This window comes from Platichthys flesus, chromosome 13 (genome assembly GCF_949316205.1).
Source record: "Platichthys flesus chromosome 13, fPlaFle2.1, whole genome shotgun sequence".
In the NCBI taxonomy this organism is placed as follows: Eukaryota; Metazoa; Chordata; class Actinopteri; order Pleuronectiformes; family Pleuronectidae; genus Platichthys; species Platichthys flesus.
Window position 1 is genome coordinate 23962284 of NC_084957.1, and position 17442 is coordinate 23979725.

The 17442-nt window shown below is 39.6% G+C and overlaps 1 protein-coding gene across 1 annotated transcript; it reads left to right on the forward strand.

The window, feature by feature from the left end:
- Nucleotides 1-781: 781 nt before the first annotated feature.
- On the forward strand, nucleotides 782-16017 carry LOC133967343 (interleukin-10 receptor subunit beta-like). Its single transcript, XM_062402752.1, has 7 exons — nucleotides 782-1011; nucleotides 4054-4177; nucleotides 5666-5847; nucleotides 6611-6765; nucleotides 9283-9433; nucleotides 13194-13339; nucleotides 13830-16017. The coding sequence occupies exons 1-7, from the start codon at nucleotides 924-926 to the stop codon at nucleotides 14061-14063; spliced, it is 1080 nt and encodes a 359-aa protein (XP_062258736.1). The 5' UTR covers nucleotides 782-923; the 3' UTR covers nucleotides 14064-16017.
- Nucleotides 16018-17442: the final 1425 nt, after the last annotated feature.

Consider the following 17442-nt stretch of genomic DNA (forward strand, 5'->3'; position numbering starts at 1 on the left):
CTCATCCCAAATATGGTGTGTTTGTAATATGGAGTTTGCTGAGCTAGGTTCATGCTCATAGATATAGAAAGATAGATATCTCATTGACCAATGGTACACATGTTGCTGCCATGTGTCACTTTTGTTGCCGTATTGGAGAGGTCAAAATTGGTGAGTAAACAAATACATGTGAGAGATCCATATTTGACCATAAATTCTGACAATCATTAACACAGGCTTTGATAATCTCAAAAATATGTCATAAATCTATTTCCCACTAAAATACATTTGTATTTTAAAGGGTTACAATACTGGAAATATGTAATATTTGTAAAGCAGTTTTGATGGGTGGTTGTGGATGGTGGCCATAATTGTCCTTACTTTGTTGAGATGGTTTTTTTCGCTAAATGTGTAACTACACAAAAACTAATAATGTCAAAAAAATTATGTTGCTGCTAATCAGTGACATGTGCCAGTCTGTGTTAACACAACAAAAAGAAATCTCAATATCTTTTAGTATTTTTGAAAATAGTATTTTTTGTATTATTGTTGATTTCTTTCGTGTTTTCTTTAAAACATAAATAAAAAGTTGGGGTATTATATTAACAAAGTTAATGGATGGAAAATTAAGTAATTAAAAGTGGAAAATTAATCATATTTCTATATAATTTATAACAATTAGGGAGGGGATAACTTCCCTTGGAAATCTTCCTCTGCTGTCCCTCCCAACACACACGCGCACACACACCTGCAGTAGCCCCTCCCCTTGTAGAAGCCGCTGTCAACACGAGTGGCCTTTTTTACAGCGTCACCAACTGTCAGATTACTGGAAGCCTACGGGCAGTTTCGTTTCCGCGGACACTCCGCCTCTTGTGACTGAACTCTACCAGGAAACACTCGGCTCAGAAGTGCAGAAACACTCCGTCACACACTTGCTGGAATTAATGTTAACCTCAGAGGAGCCTCAAAGAAAGATGTCAGCCATCATCACGGCCTTCCTCCTGACTCTTTCTACACTTTGCCAGCCCACAGGTAATTTCACTTTGTCGCGGAGCCGCTGTGTGTCAGGTGTCAACTGTTCGGGAAAAATGTTGATGAACATATTAATGTTTGATACTGAGGGATTGATCACCTGCTCAGAAAATGAATGTTATGTTTCTTAATTCTTGTCCATATTATTCATATACCTCGGGTAGAGATGCTACTGTTGGTGAAATAATGAGATATAATGAGCGAAGAGTGAACTTTGGTACCCTGAGGATGATCATAACAAAGGCAACACAAGTAGTTGTGGCTTTATTCAAGGTCAGTAGCCATGACCATGACATTACTGTTTAATATAATGACTATTTGAACATTCAATGAACACTTTACTGATCCTGGGTATAGTTCCTGCAACTGCTGTTACACAGCCTCAGTACTTCCATGTTCACATGATGACGTCACATAATGTCTGCAGATTTGGCAGATTCCACATCTCCTGTTCTATCACATCCCAATGGTTCTCCTGGATTTGTATCTGCGGACCTGGGAGGGCACTGAAGATTACTGAGCTCACTATCATGTTAATTACACCAGGTTTAGTTTTTTGTTTTGTGACATGGAGCATTATCTCAGACCCTGTACATACCTAGTATTAACATGTGTTTTTTGTTTGGAAAGTTACCACATTACATTGGATAAAGAGAGTAAGTAGGGACACAGTGTGTCATGGCTTTTCACTTGAAAAGTCAACACATGTTCATTAAAGAGGTCAATTTGATCCAAATTAATATTATTGTGAAGATATCTGCGGGATTTACAGTAGCAGGGTAACTTCAGGTTTACTTAAGGGTTTTCAGTCTATGGAGCCAGTCCCTTCTTATCAGGGTAAATTGCCATGGTAACTTATGCTTAACTCCTAACTTTATGGTTAAATTGGAGATTAGAGATTAACCTGTATAAAAGCACCACCCACTGACCAATCAATTCCTTTAAATCGTGACATCAGCATTCTTAGAGGATCCCATGGAGCAAAATAAGATCCTATGAAGGGTCTTCAGAGAATGACCGCTTTTACTTACTCCGATGAATATTTTTAATAAAGATATAGTCTCTCATCAGAGGGCATAATAAACCTTTGTCAGTTGCTGGAGCCAAACATAACCCTCCTGACACATAGGAAAAATGTGCTCACAAAACCACAGACGGTCTGCATATTCCTTTTTTTCTATACTTATGGGAGTAACTGATATTGATGTACTGGGTGTGTTTCTCGTTTCCATTCGTTATTATGTTGTGTCCACGTAATAAATATTTTTCCACCAGGGGGTTCCACATAATCTGTTTTTTTAACAGCTATCCTTCCTGCATTTGCATGTGTTGACTTAACAAATTAATAACCAGCTTTGTGTTATCGATCAGCCTGACAAAGTTTGTTGGGTCCCGATCGTAATCTGGGGGTTAGGTAGGTTGATAGCTAAACGGGTGCGTCGCTTCTTCTGCAACAGTGAAGTTGAAACACTGTGTTGCGTCATAATGTGCGGAAAGATCTTCTCACCTTCAGTGTGTATGTGCGTGTCTGCTCGTCTCTGTCACTCTTCACACAGACAAAAACAAGCACATTTATTTAGTTATCATTCGATGATGTCGGATAATGAATCTTGTTTTCCCTCACTTTAACCCTGATGTCCTGGCTGTGCGCTCCATGTCTTGTCTCGCGGTGTGTGTGTGGCCGAGAGCGAAGCAAATATACACAAAGTAAACTTAGTACTTTTCAGAACCTAATGTCGTCTGATGAGTGTTCGCTAGAAACACTTTTTGAGTCTCAGGGATAAACAGTGTAGCTGATTAGTGACCTGAACAGCTCGTGTGGTGTCATCTAAGTGTCCGCAAGCTCTGACATTCATATTCGACTTGAAACGATATCATTAACATTGTGTTTTAAGCCTAAAAGTCCAACAGAAGTGCCTAACCTAGTGGACGTTAGCATTTCCGACAGCCCCTGGATGCACCCTCGTCGGAAGATATCAGCGGACATTAAGGCCTAAAAGATGGTGTTAATGACCTTGTTTGGAGTCAAATTAGAATGTTTAGTCTTGCAGACACTTGGATGACACCACACGAGCAGTATGGAGGCATGATTTGTTTTTTCTGTTGTTTTATTACATCTGAAGAAGAACTCCCCATTGACTTCGATTGTATCTGATTCTGCTCTAACAAAGTTTACCTCTGACTCCGGGTAGACACCGGACCCGGAAGCGACCCAGAAGCGCTGCGCATTACTAATAATATCACATACTTTTGCTGTTATCAGCTACAGTAAAAGTGGCATTTAATAATTTTTTCAAGCATATACTTACTTATTGCTCCAATATTCGCTGCAACAGCGTCCAAACATTTGTCTTTTTTGGTGTTGTCTTTATACAACATGTGGTGAGGATCATACAACTCACTGTACTTCTCCACTTCAATTATTAATTTAATTTCATCCATGTTGAAGAACTTCTCCGCTGTTTGCTCCGTTAAATGTCGGGTGTCGAGGGTAAATTACGTATTCTCCACTCAAGCCTATGGGGAGAGTACGTAGCTCCCCCTCTCTCTTTTTATCTTTATGACTGCTTGTGTGGCTGTAGTGGATGGGCAGAGGGGGACATATAATAATGTGATTGGTAAAATTGGTAAAATTAAAACCCCAGGACAATTGAAGGGGAATACAAATTATGGGATGCATATTTGATCATTTATATCATATAAAATATGTCATCAATATCGTTGAAAATCAACGATATTGATTCCGCGTCCGGTGTGAACCCGGCTTGAGACTGCTGAAGTGTTTTGTGGACTCAAGTAATTAACCTACCCCTCCATCTGCATAGAGGTGAGTAGATGATGACAGAAATTTCATTTTTGGATGAAGTATCCCTTTAATGTGAACATTAACTGACAATTGCGTTGACGCCACATGATTAGCCGATTGGATTATTGCATTGGTGCAGGTCTACGTAGTCGGCAAGTCTCTAAAGTCTCCATCCCTGAGTGTAATGATGATAATTCTTACTTTATTTGTCTATGTTTGGGTATGTTTTTTTGCAGTGGTATTGGGAATCCTCAGCGGACCTACAAATGTCAACTTGACCTCCTACAACATGAACCTGGTGCTAAGGTGGAATCCATCTAAAGGGGCAGCCAACAACCTGGTCTACAGAACAGAGTACAAGTGAGTCTACGCTAACATAATCACCAAGAAACCCTGTCAGGCCATGTAGATCAGTTTGTGTCTGTTTTGATTTTTTTATGACTTTACTTATCATTGCTGTTCATTATGCCATCTCTCTTAATTTATAGAGATACCTATCTATTGTGCTGCTATGTGATGGCCACAAATATTTAATACAGTTAAGTAAAATGAAAGTGTGTTCTACGTTTGTTCAACTACAGCGACAGAGTCTGAAAGTGTGAGTTGAGTTGACAACGCTTTCATACTAAAGGAGACAGAGCTGAACTCCTGCAGGGTGAACAAGAGGCAAGATAGCTAACCAACTCCAAATGGCAGTAAAGAGAGGCGGACACATTACACTTTCATTAACCTCACTTTCAGTATAGCAGGCAGCTTTGAGAAGCCACTGTCCACTACCTGCTCAGCAGAAAACAGAGCCTGATATTTCCCTCAGGACAGCTGAGAGTCAATATTTTGAATTGGACTTGAATTCTTCAGAAGAACTTTAACACAATTCCAAATGAATACGAATGCTGCTTTCAGACATGCATTGAACTCCGAAGATCATCATCATTTTCTCCAGAGGAGGTGTAGGTCTCAACACAAATGTCCAATTGAGAGCCTCTGCAGACTTTAATTATGCGAAAGGCTTAAAGTTGAACTGGAACAGCGGGATATTTACTGTGTACAAGCAGTTGTTTTCTAACAGACAGTTCTATCAGTCGTATTAAGTGAATGATAATAACATGTTAAATATGTGCTGGATTCTGGACACACACAACTCGAAAATAAAGTGCTGATGTTGCTCTGTTTCTGTCTGATGTTGCTTGTATGCACAATTAAGGCCGGCGCATGCTTCTGCGTTTTCAGCGGCCCGCAAAGGCAAGAGAACTTGCGGGCCTCTTACGTGCTTACATATCCCTTCTCACGTGCTTGCGTATCCCTTCTTACGTGGTTGGCGTGCGTCGCCAAATTTTTCTAACTATAGGCCAAAGCTCTGCAAGCCTCACGCAGCCCGCAAGGCTGTGATTGGTCTACTAACTACATCCTTTCCGGAGTCGCATTTCCGGTTTCATGCCCGATAACACCGGCAGAAACTAAAGAAGATTTAGAAGAACGAATATGGACCAATTAGAAGAGCGTTTGGCAGAAGAGATCTGAAAGTATGACCACTTGTATAAACGGTCACTGACAGATTTGTCCGCCAGAAAAAAGGCTATGAGGAGCCGCAGTGGCGAGTGGCGCCGGCCTTTAGGGTGATCAAACGCTTAATGTGAGGGTATAAAGTGACAATAATGTCTTCAGCACAATAAATGTGGCTTAAAAAATGCAAAATAATATAGTATTAGAAGATTTGCTTGCAATCAAGCCGAGGGTCAAACATCAAGGGTTCTTCAAGTACTTTTTGTATGTTGTAATTACAAAAACATTTACTAACTGAAATCATTGCGATCAAATTGGTAATACCAGTACAATATTTGTTCACAGAACTTCAGTCACAACCTACACAACAGGGTGTGTGAACATCTCCACCCTTGAATGTGACTTCACCCGCCTCATCTATCCATCCATCACTGAGAATGGAAAGTATACTGGCAGAGTGCGGGCGCAATTGGGGTCAGAGAGTTCTGCCTGGGTGGAAAGTAACCACATTACCTTGGACAAAGACAGTGAGTAGAACCGCTGTGTAGCATGACTTAACTCTTAAACTCTGCACATGTTAATTTAAAGAGGTCAATGTTCAAAAAAGTTGCACAGTGACTTCACTGTATCTGGAAATACAAGTGATCTTCTCTCAGAGACATATCTTGTAAAAACTTTAGATGTGTTAAAAATAATAATTGTTTAGCTATCTCATCAGCAACCAGAATTCAAATAAAGATTAGATAATTGATTGGTCTACCAAAAAAAATGATTTAGTTTTATGTAATGTGTTTTCAGCAACGGAGAACTATAAATCAAAAAGTGTCTGTCCGATCTGTCCTTCCGTCCGTCCGTAACGGACTCGGAGAAGCATTTAGCAGAAAAAAGAGAGTTTAACATTCTGGATTCGCTGATCCCGAGATACCTAAAGCCAGAAAGACTCATTTTAAAAGGGACATATGATTCACTTTTAGAAGTGTTCACTTTATAGCCTGAGAATGATCCAAATCTCTGGAAAGCAGATAAAATTGTTGGAATGGAAAGGCCAGGACCTGAGACATACAACAATAAGTCATCAGCATAAAGTGACAACTTAAGTTCTGTGCCCACAATTTATATGTCAAATCAAGTCAATAACCTTTTTGTATTTACAACTACGGTCTGGAAATTTAGCTTTTCCATTGTTTTACTTCAGGACCAAAGCTTTGCTAGGTCTTGAAGAACAGCTTTATCCTTACTTTTTGTGCCATTAAAGAAGTTGTGACCCACTCTTTTCTTTTTCTTCCTCAGCCATCATTGGTTCACCCAATGTCTCTCTTTTGTCTAATGGGGCCGCTATCGAAGTCAGCATTATAGACCCAGTGATGGTGATCTCAACCCTCAGGAATGTTTACATTTTTGCCACTTACAAAATCACCTACTGGAAGGACAGCCAGAAACACAAGGTGGATACATGTTTTTTATTCCTAAGTAGATCTCTTATGTAGATGTATAGATTTGTGTGGAAGACTTTTAGGAGAAAAAGACAAAAGCATTTTGTTTGGGGCAATGATTAATTGCTTGACAATTGACAAACAAATCTCTATCCAAGAATGCTTTGTGTCAAAAAGAAGACAGTAAAGTCATAGTATCTTCAGAATTTTCCAAGTGTACGTAGGCAACTGGACTTGCTTGTGTTTCTTGAAGATGTATCACCTCTCTTCGAAGAGTATTCTTCAGTTCTAGATCACAAGTAAGTCCAGTTACCTAACTACACTCGTACAATTTCTGAAGATACAATGTGTGGTAAGTATCTTGAATTAATACATGAACTTTCCTTAGTCAGATTAACATCAGTTTTTTTTCTCCTCTTCCCATTATTTGTGTTAACTGGCAATGTTAATGTTAGCACATTGTTTTTTCGAATGCTATGTTTACGATGTTGCCCTAATTTAACATGTTTTTGCTAAAACCATTTATAAAACTAAATTATCAGTAAAAGTATAATTTTAGGATTACATGTAGAAATCTCATTAGTGCTGATACACAAAAATAAAAAGCCGGTACAGTACACTCCTGATCAAAATCTTAAGACCAGTTAAAAAATTGCATGAATTTGCATTTTGCACTGTTGAATCTTAGGAAGGTTCTAAATAGACGAAATGGGAACAAGAGCCCAAAAGTTGAGAGCAGGCAATTTATTGAAAACAACAATTTAACTGAAGTAGGCTGTTCATCAGCTGATCAAAAGTTTAAGACCACAGCTAAAAAAAACAAAAAAAACCTCCTAAAACAGAAATTAAAGTGTCAAAAACTGACTCAGTAATGAGTAGCTCCACCATTATTGTTGATCACTTCAAAAATTCGTTTTGGCATGCTTGATGCAAGTGTTTCCAAAAGGCTAGTGCGAATGTTGCGCCAAGTGGTGAAGATGGCTTCACGAAGGGCATCCACTTTCTGGAACTGAAGTCCATTTTTGTAAACTTCCATTGCCATCCATCCCCGAATGTTCTCAATTGGATTAAGATCAGGGGAACACGCAGGATGGTCCAAAAGAGTGATGTTATTCTCCTGGAAAAAAGTCTTGGTCAGACGTGCATTGTGAATTGGAGCGTTGTCCTGCTGAAAAACCCAGTCGTTACCACACAGACGAGGGCCCTCAGTCATGAGGGATGCCCGCTGCAACATCTCCACATAGCCAGCTGCTGTTTGACGCCCCTGCACAACCTGGAGCTCCATTGTTCCATTGAAGGAAAAGCACCCCAGATCATGATGGCGCCCCCTCCACTGTGCCGCGTAGAAAACATCTCAGGTGGCATCTCCTTGTCATGCCAGTAACGTTGGAAGCCATCAGGACCATCAAGGTTAAATTTTTTCTCGTCAGAGAATAAAACTCTCTTCCACCTTTGAATGTCCCATGTTTGGTGCTCCCTTGCAAAGTCTAAACGGGCAATTTTGTGGCGTTGAAGGAGACGTTGGCTTTGAAGACGTTTCTTGTTTTTGAAGCCCTTCCTTCGCAGATGCCGTCTGATGGTTATTGGGCTGCAGTCAGCACCAGTAATGGCCTTAATTTGGGATGAGGATCGTCCCGTGTCTTGAAGGACTGCCATTCGGATCCTCCGGCTCAGCGCCGGTAAGATTTTTTTGGGTCTACAACTTGATTTTTTTGTTCCATAACCCTGAGGATCTTTTAAGAAATGCAAAATGACTGTCTTACTGCGATGGCACATTGTGAGAGGCCTTGTTTATGCAGTTCAAAGACGGTGAGCTTTTTTGCCTTTGCCATCAAGAGATCTTCACAGTGTGATTACTTGACAGGAAATGACATGGAATCCAAATTTTTGCACAGATTTTGGCTTTTAAAGGCTGTGGTCTTAAACTTTTGATCAGCTGATGAACAGCCTATTTGAGTTAAATGGTTGTTTTCAATAAATTCCCTGCTCACAACTTTTGGTCTCTTGTTCCCATTTCTTCTTTTTGCATTTTGAAGCTCTACTTAGAACCTTCCTAAGATCCAACAGTGCAAAATGCAAATTCATGCAATTTTTTAACTGGTCTTAAGATTTTGATCAGGAGTGTATATATCTTATGTAGATACCATATATTCCCATCTTCGCATATCATACTGGGAAAGCAAACTGTTACTGTGCAGCAATTGAGAAATACAAAAATGTATATAAAATGACATGAGCCACTCAGAAAAGAGAGGTGTTTCAATGCAGTAATGCATTGTCACAATATTGTTTAAGTTTATATTTACCCTGGTCATGTCATGTTTCTATATCGAACTCAGATCTATCAAGTCCATTCAGATGCTCAACATATATTCTGTGGTGGAGGATAAGATGGTTTTCCATGATTATGAGTGGCTTCTATATTTTACTCCTTTCATTTCATTGTCTCTGTGTTGCGCTCCAGCTACTTCAGACCATTGTGGTTGGACTACAACACACACCTTATTACTTGTCTGTTGCTTCCTACAGGCCAAAAACATTAGCAATATACTACAAAACCGAGTAGTTCTGAATGACCTGGACCCATGGACCAAGTACTGTGTTCAAGTCCAAATCAAAACAGAGAGGAACCCCAACCCCAGTCAGCCCAGCAGAATTTTCTGTGAAAGTACCACCAATGGTAAGTGTCTTTTGCAGGATTTACATTCATTTATAAAAATACAAGGGTTTGGCTGTCGAAAATCCTGCCATTCACTTACAATTTTTACCACGTCCTAAAATGGTAGGGCATCAAGCTAACCTTTCATATGTTACCGAAATTACAACAAGACACAGATTTTTAGCTATTGCAGTTGCAGGGCTTTAGGAATGATGGTGGCAGTTTAGGAGTTTGGTTCAACATTCACTCGGGCTTTAGGACTAGATGTACGTGGTCAAAGGTCAAAGTCATTTGACCTCACATTTGGCCTCATTCACAAACATTGCGCTAGAGCTGTGAAAAATAACGCATTAACGCGTTATGAATAAATTACAGGATTAATTTGGTTTTTTTTAACGCATTTAACGCATGCACACAAGGACCTTCCAATATACCCACATTTCCGCCCACTCTACACTAGTCGCCGCTCTAATGCAGTCAGACGGCAGCTGCCATTCAAACAAATAAACAACATGGATAATTCTGATGAACCTGAGAACCTTCTGGACGGGAAGATCATGTTCCAAAAAAACAAAGATCGAACATTCAATAAAACCAAGGTTATATGTACACTCTGTGGGAAGACGTTATCGTTTCACAGTAGTGTTGGGGTAGACTCCCCAGTGGGTTGTAAATACTTGGGCCCTGCTAGGCCAAGCTGAAACCAGTTTGGCCAGTTTACAGTCTTAATTCACACCTTCCTCAGACAGGCTGGAGCCAATGGTGAGGACAAAGGATTAAAACTTTTGGAGGGAAAAAACATTCTCCAGCAGGCCTGAGAATCTCCCCCTGGTGGTTGGAAAATGTCCTGAAGAGCCTTCAGGACCCCCGCTGAGTTCCAAGCCCCGCCCACTGAGGTCCAACTCTGACACTCAATTGGCTTAAAGCCAACTGAACCCTGTGACCACTTCCGGAGGAAGCAAGAACCTCTCAGGTAGAATAAAACCACTGAGACATCAATAATCGCTGCCATTTTCCCTGCTCTGAAGACGTCAACAGACCCCTCCGGGTCTTTCCAGATGATTTAGTTGCTAAAGGGGGCAACCTTAACTTTTAGTTTATCAGCCATTTTTACCCTGCTCTGAAGACGTCAACAGACCCCTCCGGGTCTTTCCAGATGATTTAGTTGCTAAAGGGGGCAACCAGAGTTATTTTCTTTCATTTCTTTCATTGTCTTTTATCTCAGTCGACGTTTTATTTTCAAAAGGACTTTTGCTGTTTTAACTTGAAAAGACCAAACAGGAAATTGCACGCGGAACAATCTCAGACTGTTTCACTTTCCCCACGGACTTTACTTTCTTTTCCCAACAATCTACAAACGGCTTCCACAGCCGTCCCCTGCAGAAGCGCGAGATTCATTCCGCTGAGGAGCACGACCTCCACATCCCTGAAGAAGAAGGACGATGTTCATCCCGTCGAGGCAGCACGAGAAAATCCGCTGCTTGTCCGGTCCAGCGGCGGCTCACCGCTTGAGAGACCACGTGATTCACTGGCCCGACGCGCACGCACACCGCGAGGGCGGTACAGTAAGAGGCTTTATTGTCTGGGCAGATGTTAATCTAATACGTAGCGTATTGTTTTAATACTTGAATGTATTTGTTTTGTATGAGACCGCCGAGTCTCCAGTGTTTTAGCGGCGATTCGCCACTTCCGGTTTCCGGTTACGGCCTTGTGCCATAGTTTTTAAGCGCCGTGAGCAGCGTCTCCAGCTCATTGTGACCGTTTGAACAACTTTAAAGATACTTTACCGGTCAAACCTCAGCACACAACGCCACTTGGGTGCTGAGTGGTAAAGTAAATGTAACTTGTCTCTGACGGTGCTTTTAAGAGCTTTGCTCTCTCCTTGTATACTCTCTCTCTCTCTCCTTCTAAACCGACCTATACACACATCCGATCTGTATTTAGAATACAGTTCATGTAACATAGTTAAATCTATATTCAGAGAGGCTGGACAATTCTGGAAGCCATGCGGCCGAACGCCAAAGCAGAGACAAAGAATTCTCTTTGTCTGAAAATCCCTTTGTGTAATTCATGTGACGACCACCAGTGTGAGCTCCGGCCACATGGTGTCATTAACATAGACTCCATTTTGAGTAACAGAAGTTAAACCACCATTTTGAGTCCATTATTGCCACGCCTCCTCTCTCCCTCTCCTCCCATTCTGGCTCTAAATTCATAGCGGCTCCGCCATCTTGTTTTGTAGTCAATCCGCCATTTTGAGAGTTTTTAGGCCTTGATTCCACGAATCATGATCGGCCGCCATCTTGGTTGTGACGTGACTGCGTCATCGCCACGCCCCCTTCTTTTTCTCTCTCTCTCGCTCTCTCACACACACCCACAGAGACACATTGTTAGACACAGACAGATACACACACACAGATACACATAGATGAATACATGTATTTTCTGAATTGTGATAAGTGCTGCTGCTGTGTTTATCTTTGAAATATCGGAGCTTGTTAAAATGATGAATCATTGAATAACATAACTTTATTTCCCCTTTTTAATAAATGCTTTTGTAATTAAAGTATCTGTAGTCTGTGATTATTTGTGCATATGTATGTGATTGCAGTTGGATTATAATTGCCTGTGTTTTTCGAACTTAAAACCCTTCATTGTTTATTATATAATCATTAATACTATATATTGAGATTATTAATATAACTTATATCATTGAGACTGATATTTTATAGATTGAATTGTTGGTCCCTGTAACCAGGGTGGTGCCCCGCGACAATAAGCAATGATTACAGATTTGTATTATTCTTAATTGATAATTTTATTGTTTTCATTAATTATTTTAACTATTATTAATGGATAACCGTATCATTTCTAATTAAATGTGTTACTATTCTTAATTAATAGCTTTATCATTTTTGATTATTTTTAATAAATAATTGTTATTTTAATAATCATATTTCATGATTATTAATAATTAGCCAACGTCAATTCTACTCCTACTATTGCACAACAGTAGTAATACCAGCCTAAAGTACCACCGCAACGCGAAGCATGCGTTGGTCGGCGAGGGGCGTTCAAGTGGAATGCGCCAACCAGACTCACTCGCAGGACACATTGTGCAAAAGATAAAACATTCTAAAGTCAGCTTTACTTTAGAATGTCAACAAGTTAGTTTGCCTCACCAACTGAACGACTAGCTAAGAGGACCTTTAGAGGCATTAGATTGTGTCATGGTGTGGTTAATGGTTGTTTGACAAAAAATATAAAAAAATTCAACCATCCTATAAAAATAATGGCTAAGAAGCTCAAATAATTTCTATTTGATTTAAAAAGAAAAGAAAAAGTTTAATTCAACCATACAATGGCTAAGAATCCCAAATTCTGTTTAGGATGAAGAATATATTAATATTCCATATGGAATAGCAAAGAGAACTGCTAAAGAACTGCTGAGTTGCAGCAATATGGTTTTGTTTATTTATGATTATAAAAAGAAAACATGTTAAATGTATATATCCGTCTTTTGTCATAAATTGTTTGTTTTCACAAAAATATACAGAGAAATCGGTAATGTGATTAATCATGATTAATCCATAGAAACCTGTTATTAATTTGATTAAAAATGTTAATCAATTCACAGCCCTAATAAAAAGTAAACGAAATCTTGATAAACATTCACAAGCCAACATGTTCAGTTCTGCAGTGATAGATTCAATTTCAAACAAGTACCAGTAGATTTAAAATACTGATTACTTCTGTTGTTCTTTGTCTGATTTTTCTGTAGAACAAGAACCTCCTTGGGTGGCAGCAATGCTGACATTTGTCTTCATGGCAATGGGAGCGGCTCTGGTTGTGATTGTGGTGGTGTATAGGAAAAGTATATCCCACTTTCTTTGTCCTACAGATTCACTGCCGCAGCACTTCAGAGAGGTGTGTATGTTTATATGTATGTGCGTGGACTGTTTTGTCTGCAAGGTTCTTTTGTAATCACTAATCCAAACAGACGCAAAATTAAAACACCTAAAATAAAACACAAACACAGACAAAATGTCAAGAGAGTGATAATAGCGCAAGGCCAGTGTTGACAACATCAAGTGATCTCCGCAGCAGAATTAATGTGTTACATTCTGCCTCTAACTGCTGCGACAACCCTCACCTCAGTCTTCCAGAGGATTTGTTGCTGTTGTGAACACGTCTGAGTGGAGAATCAACAAATAATCTCAAAAAAGGGCAGGGTTAAATTTTTTGTAAATTAAATAAAATAGTAAAATTATCTTTGCTTTATTGCACATACTGTAATTACGTTTCATTTGACTGACTAAGCCTCAACTAAAGGTATAATTTTAGATTGTCTGCCTCTGTTTCAGTCTGTCTTTTAACTGTTTTGAAATGAGTGAACATGACTCTTTCCTATCGCTAGTATCTGCTGGCGCCCCCCAACTCCTACATCTACTTGGTCATGCAGAATTCCCACCCACCTGAGGAGATCTATCACAAAGTCCGAATCATCGAAGATGACAGGACTGTGGAGAAAAGAGGCCCTCTGGTGGTAGAAATGACCGCCAGCAACAAACAGTCTGATGTCACAATGTGTGGGAGACAAAAGGGAGAAATTATCAGCAGGGATGACGTTAAAGCCACTGAGAAACAATGAAATATCCTGCCCTTGCTTGACTTCAGAGTTATAGTGCAACAAACGCTGCTACAATGTCATATTTTTCCTCAACCCAGGTGTTACTGTGAATGATTGTATAAGAGAGTCACAGAGCCATATAGGAGTGATTGGTCATGCAGGTGGTGTTATTTGTGCACTAAAATTGTAGTGGAGGTGTTGTAGTATGCCCCATTTCAGCTTCCCACACCGAAGTATTTATTAATTATTTAGTGGTGTTACATGATGCCCAACCGCCATTCTCTGTGTTTTGTATTTTCCATACATAGACTTAAAAGTGGGACTTTCTCGAATTTCAAATGTTGGATGTCTCTCTGGGTCGTAAGAATGTTGTGTTGATTGGGGCCTATCACCCCCGTCTGCTGACTCAAATGCATTGGAAAAATTGGTTAATCTTTTATCTGGCTATGAGACCTCTATTGGGTGATCTTAACCTCGACTGATGGAATTTAACTCAAGTCATCTCTTCACCTACTAGGCAAGACACCAGAAATCTGGAAAAAGGAGGATCTCATTGATATAATCCTAACAAACAAACCCACACATATATACATAGTGGTGTTTTTGCCTTAGACCTGAGTGACCATTGTCTAATATTTTGTATTGGAGACTCCAGACAAAAAAGACTCCACCAGGTGTTTTTGTAAAGAGGGATTTGAAACACTTTGTTGAGCAGGCTTTTCTATATGACTTGTTTATTTGTGACATCAACAGGTTATGCTCCATTCCTGAACCGATATTAGTCCTAAGTCGTTTTACAAAAGTTTTAAACTCCTTAGCAAATAAGCATGCTCCCTTTAAAACATATTGTGTAAAAGCAGATCTAACCCCTGGTTTTCACCCGAAATATCTGAATTGTTGAAGTAAAGGCATTTGAGTAGAGCACAGAGCTCAAAGACCCCAACGGATTGGCAAAATTTCCAACAGTTAAGAAATAAATGTGTCAGGGCAACAAGAAATGCCTGTACCCTTTAGTTTATAGTTTATAATCTAATATTTGGAACACACAGAAGATCTCTGCCCAAGGATCTCAATGTGTAGTACATGACGGCTAATAAAATACTGAAAGATCTGATATGAAGCTGGGAGAAAGGCCATGGAGAGAGAGAAAAATCAAACACAAAGACTGTAGAACAGGAGTAATATGGTCATGTTTTTTGCTTCTGGTAAGAAGAAAAAAAACAAGAAATGTCACAAAAGGTTGTTTGAAAATCTGAAATTCCTGAAAGTAATGCGGATTTAATGTTCATGTGTATTTTGTCATCATTTTGTTGGGGCAGGGGAGCGGTTGGAGCATGAAAAATATTCTAGCTCCAAAGTGGGGCATGACAGAAAAAAATTGAGAACCACTGGTTGAGAGAACTCAACATACCACAGTCTGTGGGTTTAACACGGTACTCCGCATAAATGTGAAATGAAACACCTTGCTTGTTTATGATGTGACCCAAGGGTAGCATGCATAAGGAAAATATAATTGGACCCCAAAACATCTGAAAAAAATATAATTTACAGAAACACAGACCTAATGTTTGTGAGGTAAAATTTATACCAATCTAAAACCATAACAGATACCCCTACCTAGTGCCTCGGGCTGTCCAATAAGAGGTAGTGGACTATGGTGTCAAAGGTTGCACTCAGGTCCAGCAGTACAAGGACTGAGCACGTGTTGGTAACTTTGAAATTGGCCACTAATTCTGAAGGAGGGAGGGATCTAGTCAAGTTTTTTTAACAGCAGATGGGACAGAACCATTGGACAGAGAACTTCTCACAGTCTGCATCATGGGGCACAAGGAGGAGGTAGATTAACCAACTAATCGACCGTCATTCTAATAAACATCTAGGGTTGTGTTGGTGGGTAGATATCAGTTCAGAGAAATAGTATGTTCCATAACCATATTGTGTTGTAATAAAAATTCCTTTGTGATAATGCAATGAATTGAGAGTCCAGATTTACTCTATCTTCGCTCTTATCTCCTACAATCCCTTTTACAGCTTCTAAAATTGTCATTTGTCCAAGGTAGTTTTCTCTCAGAGGCGTTTGTCCTAGCTTTAACTGGAGCAACAATATTTAAGGATGACAGACACACAGAGTTAAAAATGTCAGATCATTGGCAAGAGAATATTCAGACAAGTGCTTTGGCAATCAAACATTGGTCAGAACGTTGAAATGCTGGGCTCATTAAAGATGTGAGTGTACGACCAGTGGGTTAGGACAATATTTACCACTGGTGATCAGAGTTGAATAATAAACATTTGTGCTCAGATATTTAATAAATCTAGGAATTCGGCAAAGGATACTTTCAAACCCAGGGTGCATACAAGCACACTGTGGTCATACAAGCTATGACCACAGTTTGTCTGCATACATGTAGAAGAGCAAGAAGTTTAAACAAGAAAATATCAGCACCCATCTTTAAAAAGCACCTAACTGTAAACACTGTCGCCAGGGAAACTGACGATATGGAGCGAAATTTGTTTTCAAAACAGTGTTGACTTATGGTTAAAAGTTCAGAGTGGGAGAGTCAGTAGGGTGAAAGAAAAAAAGAAACAAGGAGATTATTTTGGCAGAGTGGGGGAAAGAAAACAAATGAGAGCGATGACTAATTTTGAGGGAGCAAATGCTCGTTTTGATGATCATTTTTGCAAGAATGAAAAACTGAGAGAAAGAACATGTAGGATGAAGGAGGTAGAAAAGCGTAAAGTGAGAAGTTCAATAATTATGGAGAAGACCACTTGAGGTGTCCATAGATAAAATAAGAGCAAGTCTGAAAGGTGGGAAATTGAAGGATGCACAGAGGTTACAGGCCTTCAGAGAAGGGAAGAAGAGGGATAATGAAAGCATATTGATGGAATTTGAGGAAGAGACTCTTCCAAGGAGAGTAGTGCTGGGATACATGGCATATATAGTGGGGGAATAGATACCAAAACCAATAAGATGCTTTAAATGTCAAAGATTTGGTCATATTGCTATGACATGTAAAGGACAAAGAAGGTGTGCAAGATCTGCTGACGATCATGAGTAAGAGCAGTGTTGGAAAGGGATGCAACCAAAATATTGAAACTGTTTAAGTACTTATCTGAGATGGGAAATGGGGAAATAGACCGAAATCAAGATATAGAACATTTTTGGAGAAACTACACTAAAAGTTATCAATCCCAACAAGCAAAGGGACAATGAGTAGGAAAGCACCCATGGTGGACAGTGGGTGTAGTTAAACCATTATAGAAAGAAATTGAGTTTTTAAAGAATTAAAGAGAAACCACAATTTTACAAAGCTAATTAAATATGAAAAGGCACAGGCACAAGTAAGGAAAGTTTTAAAGAAAGCAAAGAGAATTCAGGAGCAAAATAGGCAGATCA